Consider the following 23,091-nt stretch of genomic DNA (forward strand, 5'->3'; position numbering starts at 1 on the left):
AAAAACATTTCTTGAACCGAACAACGAATAGTAATTGAAGACTAGATCCTTTTGAAAGAACCAAGGAAGGAATGGATTTGTCTCCATCCACATGTTAAGCAGCACATAGTTTTCCCATCTCTTGTTAAGGGATCATGTCATTTCTACATAGTTTTCCTATCTCTTGTTAAGGGATCATGTCATTTCTGGTTGCCAGCAACCACAACAAATAAAATACATTCTTAATAACATTTAGATTGCGTTTGGATGTTGAGTTGAGTTGAATTGAGATGAAATAAGTTGAGTTCTTTATTAATAATAGTGAGTTGAAATGGTGGAATAAGTTTTGTAAGATCTACTTAAGATGAGTTTAAATGTATTTGGATGTTAAAATGAGTTTAAATATATTTATGAAAATTTGAAAAAAGTTATAAGTCCATCGTGTAAAAAGATGTTAAATTAAAAAAGGTTATGAATCACACATGTAAAGAGGTTTTGAATTGAAATGAGTTTAGTGATTTGAGAGTTGGGTGTTTGGATGTTAGACTTGGTTTAAAATTAGATAAAACTGAGTTAAGCCTTGTTTGTTTTCACAACTATTCTCATCTTATTTTATCATTATAATTTTTTTTTTAAATTTTCACATAAAATAAAATAAACAATTCAATTTTTTCAAATTCTAAAATAAAAATAATATTAAAAAAATATATTCTAACAATATTTTATTCCACTTTTAACTTAACTCATCTTATGTCACCTCGTCAACGAAAACAAATTAGGCCTTAGAAGAGATGCTTGTGCCACAAACAGCCACTTTTGGTATCGTACAAAAGCTTAGGTTCACAATGAACCATAAACCTTTTGTGTTGCAGCAGGCAATTAGAACACAAACCTTTTGTATCAACTAAACTCAACCTTTCAAACAATCACAAAACTTACTTTCTCCCCCAAAGTCATGCGCAAAATGCAGTGTTAAGTGCCAAGTTAAACCAATTTATCAGAATAAGCATAATGGAACAGATCAAACTGACATTTCTTTAGAAAGAAATAGAACTGACAGCATCATGTAATCAGCTCAGAAGAAAACATTAGAAACACGATGCCACATTGTTCCTTCAGTTTTAATTGACATCGATTACTCTTATTTAACTGCCCTAGAACCTCGACCATAAGGCGTTTAACGAGGGACTACACCAGCCAGTCTCCAGATATTGAAAAAAATTATTATAAACACAATGCTCACAATTACATCGAACTTATCAAAAAACTATGGTTCTAAGCTCTTTGCTCAACATATGACCCAGAGAGTCCAGAAGTTCCAAGAACTGTAACCTGCAATCAAGGGGGAAATAGTTATACTAGGGATTAATCTACATGACCAAGAGCATCACTAGATTTTTTATAAAATGAATGATCTAAAATTTGTCAACAAGCATCTACACTCATTGCGCTATATAATAAATTTGGAGAAATGAAGCTTCTTATGGATACCAAACCATTGAATAAGTTCCATGGAGTACACAAGTCAATAGAACCTATGGTGAATATTGTGACTAAAACAGTTCAGTAAACTCTTAAAAGGGCAAGGGTGAATGTCATGATTACCTTTCCCCAATCAGAATCCAGGCCACTGCATCTCATCTTCAAGTGTATCATCTTTGTTCCCAACTCTGTCTCTACTTTCTTCCGCAAATAGGTTTCATCAGGCCCAAATGCATCCAAATAAGTAGTGTAGCGCTTGTGAACTGTATGAAGTGCATTCTTAAGCTCATCTGACAAGGGCTTTACATCCTACAGAAAATCCGAGATAATCATACTACAAGAAATAGACAGCCAGATGAATAACAACTCCTCAACAGCTCAAACAGATTACAATACCTCACCACTCATTCCAATGGAGTCATCAATTTCCATCTTCAAATTCACGAGAATGTCGCCAAATTCCTCAACTGCTTCAGCTGCACGGAAAACATTTGCCACGACCTCCTTGCCAGTTGTGTCATCGGTGCTTTTAGACAATGCTGCCTTCACGTCATGGATGACATGGTTGGGAAGCTCATCCCAACTATTAGCCATTAAATCCTTGAAAGCGTTGTAAAGCTTGGGGTCTTTTACGACTGGCATGTGACTTACATCTTCACTATAAAACCGCTTGCTTCCTATGCCCATTGAAAGAGAAGACAGGCAACCTGCAGATTTGCACCATGAGAAACAAGTTCAGAACACAAAAGCCATCTCAATGTTTATAGCAATCAAATAGTGAGAAAAATTAAAAGCTAACACACTACACCAACTGTATGCAAATACGGCTGCAAATGTCCATATGCCGAGTAGGTCACACAAGTACCGCCATGAATAAATTCGTTACACACCACAAAAAATTTGTCCAAACAATGCAAATATAATTATATTTTGTTAAGTAACCGAACCAAATATGGTAAAATCTATAACTTATGAGGGCATGTCCCAGCCCTTGTTTATAAAGCTCATACATTCACATGCGCTGGAGATCAGTTTTATGCTATACTCCAACACATACATCTTTCCTTTACTGTAGAAAAACACAAGCTTGCTTGTCCAACAAGTTCAAACACACAAACACAACTATATATAAATACCATAACAGGACAAAAACAGCTACCCTAATACGTCAAACTCTTATTGAAAGGCGTCTGCATCCCTGGCAATTTCTGGTCTAGCATCGCGCATACAAAGAGGAATTATCAAGAACTCAACAATCAAGCGTTAAGTTAAAAGTTGAAGTACATATTTTCAAGGGATAAACTTGAAATTCGGACAACTTTTCTGGGATTAAACATATACCTTAACCTTAAGTGAATAAAGTAGCGGCATTGCAGGGTGGAAAACATATCTAGGAATCAAAATGGGTTTAGGTGTCTAAAGCAGAGACCAGCTATACGATATCACGCAAAGGAGCTCCTATACATTCAGGTTTTTTTGTTTATTTAAACAGCCCAGAAATCATACGTGCGTCAGGTGTGAACACGTATTCATCTACCAAATACAAAGACTCCAAGAAAACTATGCGAAAAAATTTTACTTTTTCAGTATTTGTACTGTCGTACGATCATAGGAAAAACTTGGAATTCAAAGATCCGATTTCATCAAACAAAATTTTCAAAAAAGGACATGACTCATCGGAATAATCGGATCAATGAAGAAGGCGAGAAGTACCAGAGAGGGGGCGGTTCGGAGAGCCTGAGAGAGATGGAGATGAGAGATTGAAGAGGCTTCGAGAAGTCTGGTGCTGGTGGCGGAGAAAACTGTGGCTGACGGCGGCGACATGGTAAGATCTGGAGCAAAGCGAGCGGTATAGCGATCTCAGAACCAACGTCTTCTCCATTTGAGCTCTCTCTCTCTCTCTCTCTCTCTCTTCCTGTGTCTGTGAAGAAGAGAAAGGAGGAGGAAGAAAAGGAAATGAGGGAGGCGAGTGACGAGCAGTCTTATTGGGCTTCAAAGTTGGGATCCGGAAGCATTGGGCTAGGAAGAGGCCCATTCAGATTCAGCGACTTTAGATATTAGGCCCATTTCTTCAACTTTTTAACGGTTCAAAAGAGGCATATACATCCTCTTCCGACAAGTCATAAGAGGGGAGCCGCCGTTGGCGGATGGAGAGATTTCCCGTGTGCATTGGGGGAAGAAATCCGCCTCAGCACACGGCCATCCTTAGAACTATGGTTCAAGGAACTTTAAGAGGGCAAACTTATATTGTAATAATAATTCTTTTATTTATATATTTTATATGTAATAATACAACAAGATCACTATAAAGTACCATTCAAGATATATTCAAATATAAATATATCCATCAACTTAAAGATTTTTAATGTGCATTAGGGGTGCTATCTCCCTACATGGGCGGGCAACCACCCCTCCTGCACCCCGTCCTCGCCCTCTTATACTCCCTAGCCTCGTTTGTTCAATGGGCGAATTTGTAGCTTAGTCTACCATTCGCATCCCCGCCCCTAGCGCCACCATTACACTGTATCACAACCAAATAACATATTTCAACCACCGTAGCACAACCGACAAAGCAAAAAATATATAGGGGAAACCACCAGAGTCATGCTCAGAGAGCCACTGTTGTGGCTCTTCATGTGTGAAAACCACTAGATCCGAGCATCGAGAGTTACGACTGTGGCTCTCCATGTCGGAAACGACCAAAGCCATGCAAGACAAAGGCTAGGTTGGAATTTGGCAAGGTGAAGACACCCGAGATGAATCGAGTGACCCATTGCCATGGTTATGAAGAGGAGGAGAAGAGCAGTAGAAAAAGACAAGAAAGAAAAGAAGAGAAGCATGGGAAGAAGACATCAAGATTAGAAGGAGAAGAAGATTGGTTGAGAGAAGAAAATAAGGGGAAGCGCTCACAGTTACCATTGGCAAAAGAGAAGAGGGAGAGAATATGTTAAATGAAGATGATGGTTTTTTCCCCCTTATATACTAGGCATGCAAGTGGCCGGGTTAAAAACCGGGCGAATGGGATGATACCCACTTGACACTCGCCCACCCATTACAAACTTTATTTTATATCTGCCTGCCCTGTTGCTTAATTCGGGCAGATTGTCCTGATATAGTGCGAGTGTGGGTAGATCGCTCAGGTGTGCCAGAAGTGGGGGCCTGCTCAGTAGGCCTAATGTGCATCATAGTTGTAACAAGTCATGAATTACAAATTATAGTTTTATTTTCTTCAATGAGAAATGCAATATTTTAATTCTAGATATAGTCATGCAGATGAGTAAGAGAGATCATATTGAAATGAATAAGAGATAAATGAGAAAAATTATATATTCTTGGAATTAGAAAAATACATCTTTTGACTTTTAAAAAATTTTGCCAAAAATACCCCTGAGTGAACAGAACCGCAGCTACAGTACGACGCTACAGTAACTCAACTATAGTAATCTTTTGAAACTCTAGTTCCTAAAAAGTAACTTTTCAAATAAGCATTTGGCCAAAATATAAGGCCTTCTCAAAAACCAGCCCATCTTGAATGTTGGGCTCTTGCTAGACTCGTCTCAAGTGGATTGTATCGCCTCATTGATTTTCTTGGCTCTTGATCTTGTGATTGACTCATCTGGAACTTACAAAAGATCTTTAAGACTAGGCCCACTTTGGTTCTCATCAAAGTTGGTTATTGAACTCAACTGAGTTCAACTGAATTCAGTTTAATTTTAAGCTGAGTCTAACATCCAAACACTTAACTCTCAAATTATTAAACTCATCTCAATTCAAAACCTTTTTACACATGGGACCCACAACCTTTTCAACTTAAAACATATTTATATGTGGGACTCATAACCTTTTTCAATTTTTCATAAAAATTACTAAACTCATCTTAATATCTAAACACACTTTAAACTCAGTTTAGATGGGTCCCACATAATTCTCTTTACTACTCAACTCATTACTATTCATAAAGAACTCATATATGAGCATCATATGTGACATCCATACGACATCCATATATGAGCATCGTATGTGACATCCATATATGAGCGTAACTATAATAACACCCTACTTGGTAGCGCTTAATTTTAGTATTTAATTGCACTAATTTCATCTGTATTATTAAGGTGCTGTTTGGATAGTGAGTTAAGATGAGATGAGTTGAAATGAAATTTAAAAGTTAAATAAAATATTATTTTTTAATATTATTATTATTTTAAAATTTGAAAAAGTTAAATTATTTATTATATTTTGTGTAAAATTTTGATAAAATTATAATAACGAGATGCGATGAGATAAGATAAAACACTTCTTATATCCTACTGAGATTTAAAACATGTGTGACTCCAAATTAATGTCACTGGTCAATATGAGTTTTCCTTTCAAAAAATGTGGTCAAAGACTCAAAACGTATGATAATATCTTTTTTTTTTTTATGGAAACATACTCGTTTCATTAATAAAGTGAAGTTACAAATGTGACTTATATATGAAAAATCCAGACTATAAGCCAAACTGCGCATCAGATCTGTGGCTTCCCTACACACAAATTTCTTTGTGGCGGACATTGTCTTATTCAGCTCCTCCCCCCTCATCTCTTCTCCCTCCGATCATCGTATAGAAAAATGATATATATATATATATATATATATATATTACATTTTACAACACTTTACACAACAATATTTTAAAAGGAATGGTATTTTTGTTAAATATTTTATAAAATTAACATCATTTTATAAAAATATCCTTATTTTTAAATATGTATTGTAAAATATGTTATACAATACATATTTTACAATACATATGTATTGTAAAACATTTCCTTTATACATGGATTCCAAGTAATGTATATTCTTTGATAAAAATCAATTTAGTAAAGGAGTAGCTCTAGGATTTTGGGACACAGTAACTTGCATTATTCTCTCTCTCTCTCTCTCCAAATTTCTCTTTATATTCTCTTTGCTTTTTATATTTATTTTCGTTCTCAAATATTCAATTTTTTCAACTTATTTATTTTTTAAAAAATCTTTTATTTATGGTGGAGGAATTTGGTAATCAAATAACATGATGATTATGACAAAGGGTCATACAAAACTAAAGGGAAATGCTCATAACTACCGAAAAATAAATGAAATTGCAATAAATTATGATGGTTTGAATGTTGATCGATGTCCATCAAATTGTCGTGGCAGTTCATAATTAAAATGCAATGCCTTTTGGGTTTGTTTTGTATTTTTTGGTTATCAGTCTTTTTGGGATGAAGAAATTTAGGTGGAAGTTCATATCACTGCCTAAATTACATGATCATGAGATGACAGATCATAACATTAAAGTCTTGTTTTGTTATACAATTCAGATGAGATGAAATGAGATATTTTGTTAAAAGTTGAATAACATATTATTACAATATAATTTTTGTTTTGGAATTTAAAAAAGATGAATTGTTTATTATATTTTGTGTGGGAGTTTGAAATTTTTTTAATGATTATATGAAATGAGATGAGATGAAATAAGTTAGTTCTATGTAACCAAACTAGCTCTAAATTAAATCAATGAACAAGGCAAGTGCATGCACTAATCCAAAGCATAATGTCAACATCCATGATCCTTAGGCCCTGTTTGATTGTTGGATTCTACTGAGATCAATTTAGTTCAGTCTAATTTTAAGCTGAGTCTAACATTTAAATACTTAACTCTCAAATCACTAAACTCATCTCAACTCAAAACCTATTTACATGTAGAATCCATAACCTTTTTCAATGTAACACCTCTTTATATACGGAACTCACAACATTTTTCAAACTCTCATAAATATATCTAAATTCATTTTAACATGCAAATATATCTAAACTCATTTTAAGTAGATTCTACAAAATTTATTCTATCATCTCAACTCATTATTATTTATAAAGAACTTAATTCACTTTAATTTAACTCATTATCCAAACACAACTTAAAGATTATTGGGTCTATGATTTGACTACTAAGAAGAACAAAAAATGGCAAGTGCATGCACTGGCAAATGTCAACAACCATGATCCTTAAAGATTATTGGGTCTCATGGTTTGACGACTAAGATTAATGACCCCTCAACAAAATTGCCTAACAAAAGAAAAAAAAAAAAACTTATTTGCTTTATCTTTGTTGAAAGTTAATTAACATTGATATTGCTATTGCTATTGATTAATATATATTTTTTTCTAATTTTTTTATTTAAATATTTTTCATAATTTGAAAAGGAGAGAGAGACAACATATAACATGAATTGCATTAAATGTTATTAGTAGACAATGTGGATCCCAATTAAATATAATGAGACCTTTACAACATTGGAAAGGTCCAAGCCAAAGTACGAATATAATTTGCAACATATTCGATCCCTTGCGTGCAAGGGCTTAAGTGTAAGCACTCATGCGCTCATCTACAAGTGCAAAGGAGTGGAGGAGAAACGTCTCAGAGCATCTTCTCTGTTACATCTCTGTTCAAAGACTCCAAGCTCCATGGAGCCAAGCAAACCAGAAATAGCCCATGAGTTTCCTGGAATGATACGAACCTATAAAGACGGCCGCGTAGAGAGACTTATGGGCACTGACTTTGTTCCGGCATCGATGGATCTCAAAACAAGCGTCACGTCCAAAGACATAAAAATCTTGGCAAAATTCGACCTCTCTGTACGCCTTTTCCTCCCAAAACTTGCCAAACCAAACCAGAAACTTCCTCTTATTGTCTACTTCCACGGCGGTGGGTTTTGCATTGGGTCGCCGTTCACTACCAGATACAACAATTACCTCAACGCTATTGTGGCTGAAGCTAATATTGTTGTAGTCTATGTGAGCTGTAGGTTAGCTCCTGAGAACCCTCTTCCTGCTGCGTGTGAGGACGCTAGGGCTGCGCTGTAATGGGTTGGCTCACATTCTGGTAATGTTTCTGGGCCTGAGGCATGGTTGAATGAGCATGTGGATTTTGAGAGGGTGTTCTTGGCCGGTGTGAGTGCAGGGGCCAATATTGTTCATAACCTGGCCATGGTTGCTGGAGAGGTAGATTTTGGGTTGAAAGTAGGCATTCTTGGAGTTGTCTTGGAATACCCATACTTCTGGGGATCAAAGTCTATTGGATCAGAGGCTCATCTAGATCTAAATAAGAAAGCATTTGTAGATCGGTTGTGGCCGTTGATCTGCCCGTCCTCACTAGACAACGATGATCAACAGATTAACCCGGAGGCCAAGGGGGCCCCTAGCTTAGTGGGGCTAAGGTGAAAGAGGGTTTTGGTGTGTGTGGCTGAGAAAGATGTGTTGAGGGATAGAGGGTGGCTTTACTATGTTATACGGCAGTTCAAAGGCATTGATGGCTACCAGGGAGTCATAAGCTGCATTTGGGTGACGGCATGAAGAGGAAGGCAAATGATGCGATACATGAGGAGAAGTAAATTAGGGTTACTTTCGGATGGGCCTTTGGGCCGGGTACGCTTCACTTAATATTTCCTTTAAGCAAGAGTTATGTTAATTGTTCAAGAGTATGGGCTTGGCCCATAGTAGTTATTGTGAGCCCATTTATAAGGCACATTTATCTGTCATTTTCATTACTGTGCTACTAGGTAGCTTTATCCTTATCTCAAGTTAGTTACAGATTTACAGCATATAGCGTCTGTGTATGGAGGTGTCTCCACTTATCAAACAAATCAATACAAACAGAATACATTTCCTTTATTCTCTGGAGGCTCTCACCCTCGAAGTGAGCTATTTCTTTTATCCTCAATTTGGACGTATAACAATTGGTATCTAGAGCTAGGCTATCCTTGGTTGATTCATTATCAATGGCGGAAGGCACTAGAATGAACCAGTTGGCGGAAGGCTTGAACGGACTGAAGAACTCCACATAATCTCAGTTTAAGACCTTAGAGACGGAGATGCTGGCACTGAAGAGGCAATCTGATGCGGTGGTCCAGCAGCTTGCGACATTGACTTTAGAACTGCAGAAAAAGAATGCTGAACAACATGAAGATTCTTCATCAAGAAACCATCACAGAAGGGAGGACACAGGGGAGAACATTGGTGAGTTAATCTCAAAGTCAGTAAGGTTGGAATTTCCCTCTTTCTGTGGGGATGACCCCATAGGTTGGCTCTACAAAGCCAATCGGTTTTTCTTATTTTATAACACACTACCCAACCAAAAACTCAGATTGGCCTCCTTTCACATGGAAGGTAGGGAAATGGTTTGGTTTCAAGATATGGAAACCTCAAGATCTATAGAGGATTGGGAACGATTTGTTAGGGCCTTCCTCATTAGGTTTGGTCCTAGCACATACGATGATCCTATGGAGGCTTTGACCAAACTAAGACAAACTGGGTCAGTAGAAGAGTATAAGGTAGAGTTTGAAAATTTGTCTAATAGGCTGCATAGATTGTCGGATCCACACAAACTAAGCTGTTTTTTGAGTGGATTAAAGGATGAAATTAGACTGTCAGTTAAGATGTTCAACCCACCTGATCTTTTAACAGCCTTTAGTTTGGCTAAAATTCAGGAGGAACTTGTGAGAGTGGGTAAAAAAGTTTTCAGAAACCCTTCAATAGGGATGGGGGAATCTAGTCATTTTAAAGGAAGTGGAAACCAAGCTGGACATAATGTTAGTAAGGCTATTATGCCTGTGCAGAAAATTAACTCAGGTCAAATGAAGGAGAAAAGGGAGCGAAGACTGTGTTATTATTGTGATTCCAAGTGGAATCCGGGGCACAAGTGCAAGAGTCCCAAATTATTCCTCATAGAAGAGGGGGAGGATGAAGAAGAAAAGAAAGTAAAGGAAGAGGTAGTAAACTTAGTAGAGGAAAGAAAAGAGCTATTAGAGGTTACTGAAGTAGGCATGAAACCTGAGATATCCTTACATGCCTTAATTGGGTCCAATAATCCGAAAACTATGAGAGTGAAGGGTAAATTGGCTGGTCAGTGGGTAGTTATTTTGATTGACTCAGGTAGCACTCATAATTTCATTGATACCACAGTAGCAAAAAGATCTCGGCTGACAGTTTGCAAGGAAGACACAGTGAAAGTAAGGGTGGCTAATAGTGAGCAGTTATTGTGTGAAGGCAGAAGCAAGGGGATCCAAATTAAGATCCAAGAAAAGTCATTTACTATGGATTTTTTCTTACTGGAACTAGTAGGGTGTGATGTGGTTTTAGGTGTACATTGGCTACAAACCATAGGCACTATTTCATGGAACTTTGAAAAACTTACCATGCAACTTAACCATCACAGGCAGAATGTTGTGTTGCAGGGAATAATGTCCACACAGCTGTTGGAGGAGAGTTCCTGTAGCAAAATCAGCAAGTTAGAAAAGAAAGGAATAATACTACAACTAATCAATGAGCCGGAGATCATTACTAGTGTGCAGAAATGTCCTAAAAATGTGCAGAAAATGTTGGATCAATTTCTTGATGTTTTCAAGGAACCCAAGGGATTACCACCATGTAGGGAGTAAGACCATTCAATCAACTTACTGCTAGGAGCACAGCCCGTGTCAATAAGACCCTACAGGTATCCTTTTTTCCAAAAAGATGAAATTGAGAGAATCATTAAGGAGCTTCTGAATTCTGGGGTGATTCGCCCAAGTCAAAGTCATTATTCATCCCCTGTTTTGTTGGTAAGAAAGGCCAATGACACATGGAGAATGTGTGTAGATTATAGGGTTTTGAACCAAGTAACCGTAAAGGATAAATTTTCCATTCCCGTGGTGGAGGAGTTGTTGGATGAATTAAGTGGTTCTAAGGTGTTTTCTAAGCTAGATTTGAGGTTTGGTTATCACCAGATTAGGGTGAAACCCGATGATGTACACAAAACAGCTTTTTGAACCCACGAAGGCCATTACGAATTTTTGGTTATGCCATTTGGGTTGACCAACGCCCCATCCACTTTTCAGAATCTGATGAATGAAGTATTTAGACCTTTTCTAAGGAGGTTTGTGCTGGTGTTTTTTGACGACATTCTAATCTATAGTAAGGATGAGGAGGAGCATCTACAGCACTTACAATTAACCTTAGAAACTCTAAGGAAGCACCAATTATTTGCTAAGGAGTCTAAATGTTGTTTTGCATGCTTGGAAGTGGGATATTTGGGCCATTTAATCTCGGCCCAGGGAGTTAGAACCGACCCTGAAAAATTGGCCATGGTGGAATGGCCTCAACCCAAATCTATTAAGTCTTTGAGGGGCTTTCTCGGGTTGACAGGGTACTATAGAAGGTTTATAAAAAAAATTATGGAGTGTTGGCTGCCCCATTGACAGCTCTATTGAAAAAAGATAATTTTAGATGGGGGGATGCAGCAGATGAGGCATTTTTTAGGCTGAAACAGGCTGTAAGCAGCCCACCAGTGCTGGCCCTTCCAGATTTCAACAAAGCATTCGTGATAGAGTGTGATGCTTCGGGCAAAGGGGTTGGGGCTGTACTCATGCAAGGTGGCCAACCCATATCTTTTTTCAGTCAAGCACTCAAAGGTAGGGCCCTCTCCCTATCTACTTATGAAAAAGAATTGTATGCCTTGGTCACAGCTATTCAAAAATGGAGGCCATACCTTTTAGGCAGGTCCTTTGTGGTAAGAACTGATCATTATAGCCTAAAATACCTCTTGGACCAGAAAATTGGTACTCCCATGCATTAAAAATGGTTAAGTAAGATACTTGGGTATGACTTCGTAGTGGAATTCAATAGGGGAATAGAGAATAGGGTGGCAGATGCTCTTTCTAGACAAATGGAAGAAGATGAAGTTTCTATGGCCCTGCTGTCCGTGCCAAGCTTAGAGTGGTTGGAAGATATTCGACAAGGCTATACGAGGGATTCTAGGGCATTGGAGTTGCTATCTAAGTGTAAGGAGGGGCAAGCACCTCAACATTATTCTATGAGGGAAGGAGTGTTGTATTATAAGGGGAGGATTTATGTGGCTGAAGATATCTCACTTAAGAATAAACTCCTAGAATTTTTGCATGGAAGCTCATGGGGGGGTCACTCTGGAATGGATAAAACCATTCACAGGGTAAAGAGGGAGTTCTACTTGCCTAAGATGAAGACTGAAGTGAGGGCATTCATCAAAGGATGCCAAACATGTCAGCAGCAGAAGACAGATCATAATTTCCCTAATGGTCTACTACAGCCTCTCCCCATCCCATTACAACCATGGACTCACATTACCATGGACTTCATCGAAGGGTTGCCTAATACCAGTTGTTTCAGTACTCTATGGGTGGTGGTTGATCGCCTAACCAAATACAGTCACTTTGTACCCTTGGGTCACCCCTACACGGCTAAGTCAGTGGCCCAGCTATTTGTGAAGCATATAATCAAATTGCATGGGTTACCACAGTCTATAGTGTCTGATCGAGACATCACTTTTACTAGTACTTTCTAGAGGGAATTATTTAAGGTGCAGGGGGTTAAATTAGAATTTAGCACAGCTTTTCACCCGCAGACGGATGGGCAATCCGAAGCTGTGAACAAGAGCCTAGAGACCTATTTGAGGTGTTTTGTAGGTGATCGACCAAAGGATTGGGTCAAGTGGGTACCCTTGGCAGAATGGTGGTACAACACCACTCAACACACCTCTACCAAGCTCACTCCATTTGAAGCCTTATACGGGTATAAACACCCGAAGTTAACTTCATACATTCCAGGAACCACACAAGCAGAGGAGGTTGAAATAGAATTGAAAGACAGAAATCTCATCATCCAACTTCTTCGTTACAATTTAAGCAAGGCTCAAGAGAGAATGATCAAATACGCAAACTTGAAGAGGAAAGATCGAAACTTTACCGTGGGCGACTGGGTATTTTTAAGATTACAACCATACCGACAGGTTTCAGTAGCCCAACGCCATGATTTGAAGCTTGCCCCTCGCTTTTATGGGCCGTTTCAGGTGGAGGCTAGAGTGGGCGAAGTCGCATATAAGCTGAAACTGCCCGAAACATCCCACATTCACCCAGTATTCCACATTTCTCAGCTAAAGAAAAGAGTTGGGGAGCAAATCTTGGTATCAACCATCTTACCTCCAGTGAATCAGCGTGGAATTCTTCAACCCGAACCGGTGGAGATCTTGAATCGACGTATTCGACCCTTAAACAATCGGCCAATGGTGGAAATTTTAGTAAAATGGCAGGGGCAAAGCAAAGAGGATGCTACTTGAGAAAATTACTACAAGTTGAAGGAATCATTTCCACACATTGCGGGCAAGGTGCTTTAAGGGGGGGAATCTGTTATACGGCAGCTCAAAGGCATTGATGGCTTCCAGGGAGTCATAAGCTGCATTTGGGCGACGGCATGAAGAGGAAGGCAGATGATGTGATACATGAGGAGAAGTAAATTAGGGTTACTTTCGGATGGGCCTTTGGGCTGACTATGCTTCACTTAATATTTCCTTTAAGCAAGAGTTATGTTAATTGTTCAAGAGTATGGGCTTGGCCCATAGTAGTTATTGTGAGCCCATTTATAAGGGATGGTTATCTGTCATTTTCATTACTGTGCTACTAGGCAGCTTTATCCTTATCTCAAGTTAGTTACAAATTTACAGCATATAGTGTCTGTGTAAGGAGGTGTCTCCACTTATCAAACAAATCAATACAAACAAAATACATTTCCTTTATTCTCTGGAGGCTCTCACCCTCGAAGTAAGCTATTTCCTTTATCCTCAATTTGGACGTATAACATACTATGAGGCACTAGGTAGGAGCGGGTGGAAAGGTTCGATGGAGATCAAAGAGACAGAAGGAGAAGACCATGCGTTTTATTTGAATGATTTGAAGAGTGAGAAAGCCAAGGATTTGATCAAACACTTGGCTGCTTTCTACAATAATAAGGACATGCCTCCATTAATTTGATTGCTCATGATTATAGTTCTTGTTGTTGCTACTGTATTATGCTACGTTTTGTACCATATCAGGCAATAACATGTACTTATAAAGCTCATACTAGTTAAGCTCACATTGATTAATGCTTTTCATCATGTTTGTATGCAGAAGAGAAACAAAAAATAAAACTTTTGACAGTACTTATGAAATGAATAAAAATCACAATTTTTAAAACTTTTGGCATGATCAGGCCGATTAGACCTGTATAAAACCCCAAGTCATATCCATTAAATCTTTCCTACCTATTTTTAAGAGTAGTACGAACATAAAAACCAGCTCCATGTTACTTGTCAGTAGTAACTGTTGCTAGTTTCCTCTTTCCTTTCCCAAGTCAGGAAGATCTGTCATGAGTGCATTACCCTTCCATATCAGAGCGGATGGTGAAAACATAAAAGAAATTTAGGCTCGTTTGGGTAGTGAAATATGTATTTTGAGAACACTCCACTACTATTCATTATTTTATCATTATTTTTCATTTAATTTTCACTACTTTTTACTACCATATCAGGCAATAAATTTTCTTAATAGATGAAATGACATCATTTGATCTCGTCATTTTGTGTACGTCAAATCCGATTATCCTGTTAGAATCCAGATACTTGGATTTTTATAACCGAGTATCCGCCTGATTATAACCGGGTTAACTTGGACAATACCTTAACTGCATTATAAATTGAGATGCGGGTCCAGGTATAGCCGGGTACTTGAACCCGCATCCGGATTTACACTCTTACATGAGAGTTTATCTTTAGATGCCCAAGTTTTGGAGGGATTTGTGGGTAGGGTGGGGCTCTTGATTTCTGGGCATTTGAGTGTAGAAAATTTTGTTTATGTGGGTAGGAGGTGAAGGTTGGCCATACAGATTTTATTTATCTTTTTCTTTCCTAATCAGCTATTTAACCAATCCTACAACTGCAGACGGAGGTGGGGGCCTTTCCAAAGGTTTCCCTCCACCCTCTTTGGGTGCAAAGGGCCACCCAAGACAACACCGAATCTCAACATTAAATACAATAGTCTACATGCAGTATCTTATCTCTAGCAAAGTGTAGGAGTGGGGACCTTTCAACACTCCTACCACTTCGGAAGGGGGTGAGGACCTTTCTGATGGTTTCCCTCCACCCTCTTTGGGTGCAGAAACCGAATCTCGACATTAAATACAATTTGAGTCTACGTGCAGTATCTTATCTCTAGCTAAGTGTCGAAACTATTTGGATTGGAGAATTCTAGGAATCTTGGTCTCTTCAAGTGAAGAAGGGAAACCACTCAGCAAACCCTTAGAACACCATATTATCAGATTATAAACCCACTCAGGTATCCAACTCCAAGCATGCAAGCCAGTTAAAAGTAAATATGAAAATTAAAAGGTGCTGCTGTTTTTTGGGCATCAGGAAAATCAGATCTGTATACAAACCCCAAGTCATGGCCATAATTCTTCAACCGTTCCTACCTATTTTGATGAGTAGTCGGAACATAAAAACCAGCTCCATGTTGCTTGTCAGAAGTCACTTGTTGCTAGTTTCCTCTTCGCCTTTTCCAAGTCAGGAAGATCTGTCAATGCATTACCCTTCCATGTCAGACCGGAGGATGAAAAGAAAAAGAAAAAAATATTCAAAAAATCAAAGAAAAAAGAGAAAAGATATAGCGTTATACACACATGAAGCAAAATTAGTAATGACCAACACATATAATAACATCAATACACAATAATTTGTTCAAACTATGCATTCAATTAGCAATGTGTTAATAGAAAATGGAATGGTTGAAATTTCAAAATGCAAACAACTGAGACAAAGTGCTTGTATGTTTAACAAAAAGAAAGACACATTTCTCTTGCAACGATGTAGACAACAAATTGACATCTCTAAAAAAATATGCATTTCATAGTTTACATAGTACATACACAGGAATTTTCACTATGCATATAACAAAAATTAATTTGAGAACACACTTAATGTTGTATTGAATTGAATTGAGATGCAATTCAATACAAAATTCCCATAAAAGAGAGAAATTTTAGACTCACAGAGCATTCCTTCGTCATCGCTGCTTCCATCATCTTGACCAACATACTGCTGCATAAGAACAAAATTCTTGGCACATGATTAAGTCAAAGTGAAAAATTAACTACATTACTCACTCTTCAGTAAATAGAGGGAATCAAATTACCTCAGCAGTGTCATCATCAGAGGCCAAATCAGCTGCAAAAGACCAAAAAATGAAAAGAAAAAAAAAGAAAAGAACTCAGCCTCAGATCAAGCAAGCTACTGTCTACAAGAACTGAAATCTCATTCGACCTTGATAATAAACCATTAGTTTGAAGAAAATTATAGAATAGCCTGAATGGCATAGAATGCTATCCACAAGAAATTTTCAGGCACTTGATACACCACCCAAGATAAACTGCAAATTAAATGCTAGCCAGAATCCTCAAATATAATACGATGGAAGAAAACCATAACACAAGTGGGCACAAATCACATGCATAATATAATATCTCAAATCCAAGCCTGGTGCATAAACATTGTCAGGGACATGAAACTGCTCGCATCATGAAACCAAACACCTAGAAACTGTTATACGAACTTACAAGCTGACTCTTCCTCATCCTCATCGCACCATTTATTCCAATCAACCTTAATGTAAGGAGCAGGTTTTTCTTCTGACTTTAATAGCCTTTTCCACCAACCTTTCTGCTCTTTCTGGATTGAGCATAGAATGTTCCTCAACCCAACTTCAGTTTTGCAACCCTGCACCATGAGGTACAAAATTCAATACACCTATGTAATGCAAAAAACTCTTGAACTATTAACTTCTCACACTCGAAGGTGAGAATATACAAAGCTTATGTAATGCAATATAAACCACCAACTTAACACCTACTACATTTCTTTATTTTGGCAAAACTCCAAGCATTAGACATCCTTCAATGTTTGAACAATACCATTAGCACTGCTGCGTTGCTTTACATACTTAAATGCTGCACTTAGACAACCATGAAAAATCAAAAGCTAGTCTAACTGTGTTGTTTTTTCCCCTACAAGTAATAAATTTCGTTAAAAAGCACAAGATGTGCAACCTAAGTACACATGACACATACATGACAACATTACAAGCACTTATCTCATAGGGCTTTGGTGGGGCTGGGTTCACTGGGTCAGTGAAAAGTCAGGTACTACCGGGCAGAATAATTTTGAAGGATAATACTCTGGAGAATGGTGGTGTCCCAAGTAGAGAAAGGGAAGTGGAGGAAGCCTAGTATAGTGGGAAGGAGACACAAGACAGCATCCTTGATTTGATACTAGAAAGCAGAATAGGGCAGTCAGAACAAGGCAGAAATTTCAGGCTTGTATTACCTAGAAACGTGATTCTATGCACGGGTAATGAGGAGGCTTATTGTGAGCCGACAGAATTTAGACATCCACTCCCCTTAAACCAAGGTTCCCAATTTGGGTATTACAAAAAGTGAAAGAAATTCAACACTGTGTGGGAATATCGTGCGGGCACTTTGAAGAACAGTTTATTGCTTAAAAGGGAATAGATGACTAAAAAGACTGAATTAGTGTCTAAATATGCCGTTGAAAGTTAAAAGTCACTACAATGTGGCTGCTTCATGGTAAACACATAGCCTCATAGGTGGCAAGTGGTAGTGATGAAGTTGCAACAGGATCAGTGGTTGAGGGGCAGCTGTGTACTTAGCACAACAGCCATGAAGTAAAAGGTGGGTACAACAGAAACAGAAGATAAAAGGGGTTGAAGGGATGTTACCCATGGTTGCAAAATAATGTTAAGGTTGTGCTTAGCGATGGGATGTGTGAAACAAATATTTAATGATATTGACAGCAAAGACAAATCAAAGTATAAGTTGGACCTCCCTTCACTATAGGATAGAAATCTGTTTGGACAAGGTAGTTATGTTCTATGAAAATATGATCAAGTTAGGTACTTCAATACTCTGCACACTTGAGCCGCTTGAGAAGCCTGATGACATAATTACCAAACATTATTCTCACCCAGGAATAACAAACACCAGGGGAAGACCAAAATGAGATAATAAAGTTTGAATCAATTTCATCCGAGAAGTAACGTAATCAGCAGGATAACATGCCTTATGAAGCAAAAGTCACTTGTTTATTTCCCCCTTCGCTTCACTTGAAGCCAAACTCAGTCATCCAAGAAAATAACAAAAACTTTTTTGGATAATAACAAAGATATAAAATAATTTACAAGTAGGTAAGCTATATAAACTAAATAACTGGTAAAATCAATGATATAAGATGAAAATAATCAAGAGACTTTTATTAGTCTCACCTCGGGCACAATTGGGCCATAAAGTTCCAAACTGAAGTCAAAGGATTCATCTTGCAGCCCTTGAGCAACAAAACTAAACAGCCCCTGAGGCTCACATTTCACAAATACATCTTTTGCATCAGGCAGGGCAACAGTCAGATAAACCTTATCAGAGCGTTGGGCCCAAAGAACCTCTGGGTTGCGGCTGCATTCAAGATATATAAACAATTTAATATTTCAAAACCGCCACTAAAGTTCCAAAAACCACAACTAAAAGATAAGTGGTAGTCAGTACAAACCTCTGGTTGAAGACAACCACTAATGGTCTCTGCTGAAGGGGAAATGTAAAAAGTGGCTTATATTTTAATTATAAAAACAAGACCTATAATCTTAGTAAGAAACCACCAGTACTTTTTAACTTATTGTTGCGGTTACTAACCACCACTTTAAGAAAGTAATTACAACAGTAAAAAGCTGTCACTTAAAACAACTCAGCGGTGATCATCTTACAGTTGGACGGATTATCATGGCTTTATCTGCTTTTGCCAAAAGCTATAAAACCCCCACCGTAAACACAAATAACCACCAATACCTTAGTGGCAGTGCCAAGGAACGTGACATTCACTAACTAGTGCCCTCAGAAAGGGGCTTTCATAATACCCAAGTAATAAACAAATATTGCCAATGTTGCAGGATCCTCCAAAACTGAAGGAGAAAGGGGTGGCTTTCAACAATGCAATGCACAAGGAACTCACTGAAGGACCACCAAATGACTAATAATTACAATCAAGAAGAAGAGCACCTGAACATCTCATCCAAAAATTTAAAGGAAACAATTACCCAAACTACCGGAGAAACAGGTGAATCTTACTTGTTCAATAGTAAGTTCTGTTTAGAATCGGTACTTTTCATTATAATTTTCCTCGATTGCCTTCTTTAGAAACACCTTCAGTTAGTGGAAGAGAATCCTTCTCAAGACACCGAACTGTGCCCGAAATTTTTTTTTTTTCTGATAGGTAACTGTGCCTGAAAATTAAAAAGTCATCAGTTACCAAATCCAACAGAATTAGATAGTTAGGAGAGGGATGCAAGTGAAATGAAAAAGAGTCATCATGAGAATAAGAATGTCTGTCACAAGCTTACAGCAAACTGCTCATTTAAGGCTCCATGAAATTGCCTCTAATGTTACACAGGTGAGAAAAATAAAGGCAAACACTTGCATAGGAAGCTTTCCTATCTTTCCAATTCTTACAATTTGGGGCAAAACTACAAGTTCTACTTAATGGTCCAATGGTTAGACCTAGCAAGACATAATGACTTGGTCTTTGGTTAATAATTAATTCGATGCAAATTCAAGGAATGAGATTTTATATATTTATCTTGGATCTACTAATCAATCAAAAGAGGCTACATAATATAACATTGCCACATTGCAGAATCCAGGCTAGAATACCCCCATCACTGCTAAAAGACAGTCCCTCATTCAAAATGATTTTAACATCCAAACCATCTTCAATGGCTGATATCCAGCTGGAAAATGCAATTGACATGGTAAAATTTAGCAACATATGGAATTTGAACACTGAGAAAAGAACATCAGAAAGAAAGAAGAAGCCAACTACATCAAGGCAAATACAGAAAGCCCATCAATCTTAACTTCTCAACAACACCAGCAATAACATTTGATAATGCAAAAAGAAATTATGCCAATTCAAGGAAAGCTCAAGCCACATATGAACCAAAAGTAGACAATCCCACAAAAAAACTCTCAAGAAAAAGATTTGCTGCATCTATACTCTAAAAGGAATAGTCAATGATAAAAATGAAGTGCCTTGCAATCATTATAAACTATCATAACTTCTCATTCCTAGGCACTATGGGATCACATTCGCCACCATCTCTTACTAATTCCTGGGTTTTACAACTTCTTCCCTTTAAGTCCCTACTGCCCTCATCAGGTCAATATGTTGTAGGTGGCATGTCTCAAGTCCTACATTTCTAGTTGAGATTGGCTTTGATGCTATTTGAAATGACCCAAGGAGAACTTGAGCCATGTTTGTGCTTATACTCCGGAATGACGAACAAATGTTACGATTAGGGGCCCTAAGAATCATTATAGAATGCAAGAACTTCTCCTTTCCATGCAATATGGGGCCTCATTCGTCAAAATCTCATACTAATTCGGGTATTACAATAACATAAATTAGAGAGTCCCACAAACATTTGGAAGAAAGCTATCATCTTGCGTAGTTAAACTCTGAAGGACTTCCATCCATGTCAAGGTTTATCTTCCAGAATGGTGATGCAGTCATTTTTAATGCACTTCACCATTGGATGATGGCCAGTTTGCGTCTTTCTAGTTTTGGTTTTTAGAGTTTTTTTGCTCTCCTCTCTCTCTCTACCCCCCCTCCCCCCGATCCCCCAAAAAAATGTACCTCTTATTATTTTTGATAAGTAAGAATAAGGTTTTATTAATAGAAAGTAATAGGCATAGCCCAAGTACGCTGGAAGCATACACGAAATCAACAAAATGTACCTCTTTTGTTGATAATTAATAAAATTCTTTTTGTTGATCATTCATAAAACTTATCTTACTTCTGTAATAAAAAAAATCTCTAAACCTGCTGCAGAATAACAATTTGATAGAACTACCAAATTGCAGAAGCACCAAAAAAACATTAGCATCAATTGACAAGCGAAAATAACAGATTTATGCAGAGATAACAAAAGGAAAATCCCATGCTAATTTCCATCGACCAGTTGATTAGCCATCAAAATGAAAGGAAAGAGAATAAGCTATCAAGATCCCCTAACTGTTATTTTCAACAAAAATCCATTCATTTTATTAGGTTTAAAATAATTATATCACAGCACAATAATTTCCAAAAGTATATAGTAAAACTACAACTGCTTATTTGAAATGAAGACAATATTTCAAAACACTCATCATCTTCAAAGCAAACATCAATGCTACTAAAAACAGTACGTATTCATCCATGCACTAAAAAGCTTTCTAACGATGATACTCTTATATTCTTAACATTAAAACAGTATTTATTCATCCAGCAAGACCTCTACTTTCAAGGAAATAAAGTTTTTCAGTAGGTGTGAATAAATTAATCAAATCTAATGGCTTCGCCTAGCAAGAAAAAAAGTTGGCATAGTCTACAAACTCCTTTTTCTAAGCAATAAACAACAAAACAAAGCTCCAAATGTACAAACAAATAATGAAGAACAAAGCTCCAAATGTACAAACAAACGAATAAATAACATTTTCGAATAGAAGCAAATAATGAAGAACCGGAAAATGGAACCGAGTGCACGGAAAGGAATCCAGTTTGGAGAACAGATTTCGCTCAAAATTTTTTATCAGTAAACATTAATAGCAACCATTCAACAAACTCGAATTTTTGTGAAAGTACTATCGGAGCAAGGGATTTTCCCTACCAATCTTGTTCTTTTCAGTTTCAAATCCAAACAAAAGAACAAAGAAGAAAGAAAGAAAGAAAAAATAGCCTGATCTCCCCCACCTTTTCCCTTCTATACTAAAGCTTACCCGTGAGAAAAATCTCTGAATACCTCCCCGTTCTGTATCTATAAAGATTATATCATCATCACTCAAACACCGTAGTGGTAGCCAGTGAAAGATAGAAAGCTTCGTCTGTAGGAAAGGAATGACGTGTTGCGGGACGAGGAGCCGTGTTTGGTTGCACGGTAAGTCTCGATATCATCCAGGTTTGAGGGAATCCCTAACCCCACTTGTGTTTTGTTTGGCCTGTTTGTTAAAAGTGTACCAATTTGGATCTTTAGGATTGAGAAAAATTCTATTATCCACTCGTTGTGAAGAATGTATTTATTAAAATATTTATATGATATAATTTAATTTTAAATTTGAATCTTACAAATAAAATATTACATTTAAAATAATATAGATGGTGTAGTCTATACAGCGACTTAAAAATAGAATAATTCAAATGGCGTATAAGTAAGATATTCATTGATGCTAGCTAAAATAAGAGGCCTACTACTTTGTATGCTTGTAATATCTCGTGACATTATTACAATGTCATAATATTTATCGAGTATTTAATATTTTAAAAATATTTATTTAAAAAATTATAAATTTTATAAATCTATTTATATTTTTCTCAACACTTTAAGTTTAATAAAAACTCGAGGAGATCTACTCGCAAGGAGGGGAACTAGATTAGTATATAAAATCTACAAAAACTTCTTACAATGTAGGCGACATGATCGCACTATCGTTCCACGATGATAAATAACTCTTGCAACACCCAAGTCCATGGTTTCACAATGGGAGGTGTGTTTACACCAGCGCATCTGCCAAGAATCAAAACAAAGAAGTGATGTTATATATAATCATAAAGTGCGTAAACGTCGCGTAATCGTTTTGAAAAAAAATGAGGTATATTATTAAAAAATTAATTTTTTTTTATGTAGACTTTATAT

At 37.3% G+C, this 23,091-nt stretch overlaps 2 protein-coding genes and 1 pseudogene across 4 annotated transcripts; 1 reads left to right on the forward strand and 2 right to left on the reverse strand.

The window, feature by feature from the left end:
• Positions 1-988: 988 nt before the first annotated feature.
• On the reverse strand, positions 989-3,417 carry LOC108987625 (succinate dehydrogenase subunit 5, mitochondrial-like). Its single transcript, XM_018960558.2, has 4 exons — positions 3,175-3,417; positions 1,858-2,168; positions 1,585-1,770; positions 989-1,311 (listed from the first exon to the last, which is right to left on the reverse strand). Exons 1-4 carry the CDS (start codon positions 3,341-3,343, stop codon positions 1,255-1,257), a joined length of 723 nt encoding a protein of 240 aa, XP_018816103.1. The 5' UTR covers positions 3,344-3,417; the 3' UTR covers positions 989-1,254.
• Positions 3,418-7,951: 4,534 nt separating this feature from the next.
• On the forward strand, positions 7,952-14,304 carry LOC108987628 (annotated as a pseudogene).
• A 1,260-nt stretch (positions 14,305-15,564) lies between these two features.
• Positions 15,565-22,350, reverse strand: LOC108987627 (co-chaperone protein p23-2). 3 transcript variants are annotated; one of them, XM_018960563.2, is made up of 7 exons: positions 22,178-22,350; positions 19,493-19,647; positions 18,643-18,826; positions 16,922-17,081; positions 16,501-16,532; positions 16,358-16,403; positions 15,565-15,882 (listed from the first exon to the last, which is right to left on the reverse strand). In XM_018960563.2, the coding sequence occupies exons 2-7, from the start codon at positions 19,531-19,533 to the stop codon at positions 15,830-15,832; spliced, it is 516 nt and encodes a 171-aa protein (XP_018816108.1). In that variant the 5' UTR covers positions 19,534-19,647; positions 22,178-22,350; the 3' UTR covers positions 15,565-15,829. The 3 variants fall into 3 exon arrangements, with proteins under 3 accessions (XP_018816108.1, XP_018816104.1, XP_018816106.1); XM_018960559.2 differs by having other exon boundaries at positions 15,581-15,882; positions 16,358-16,406; positions 22,178-22,349; XM_018960561.2 differs by having other exon boundaries at positions 15,581-15,882; positions 16,358-16,406; positions 22,152-22,349.
• Positions 22,351-23,091: the final 741 nt, after the last annotated feature.

Source organism: Juglans regia, chromosome 6, assembly GCF_001411555.2.
Source record: "Juglans regia cultivar Chandler chromosome 6, Walnut 2.0, whole genome shotgun sequence".
Lineage (NCBI taxonomy): Eukaryota > Viridiplantae > Streptophyta > Magnoliopsida > Fagales > Juglandaceae > Juglans > Juglans regia.

What these genes read in the sequence shown, in the direction of transcription:
- LOC108987625 (XM_018960558.2), bottom strand. Translation starts at nt 3,343, where the DNA reads ATGGAGAAGACGTTGGTTCTGAGATCGCTATACCGCTCGCTTTGCTCC. An exon ending in CCATTGGAATGAGTGGTGAG is followed by an intron (nt 1,771 to 1,857) that starts GTATTGTAATCT and finishes GATTTTCTGTAG; the next exon opens with GATGTAAAGCCCTTGTCAGA. An exon ending in TGGATTCTGATTGGGGAAAG is followed by an intron (nt 1,312 to 1,584) that starts GTAATCATGACA and finishes CCTTGATTGCAG; the next exon opens with GTTACAGTTCTTGGAACTTC.
- LOC108987627 (XM_018960559.2), bottom strand. Translation starts at nt 19,533, where the DNA reads ATGAAAAGTACCGATTCTAAACAGAACTTACTATTGAACAA. An exon ending in ATGGCCCAATTGTGCCCGAG is followed by an intron (nt 17,082 to 18,642) that starts GTGAGACTAATA and finishes CTCATGGTGCAG; the next exon opens with GGTTGCAAAACTGAAGTTGG. An exon ending in CTGATGATGACACTGCTGAG is followed by an intron (nt 16,407 to 16,500) that starts GTAATTTGATTC and finishes GTTCTTATGCAG; the next exon opens with CAGTATGTTGGTCAAGATGA.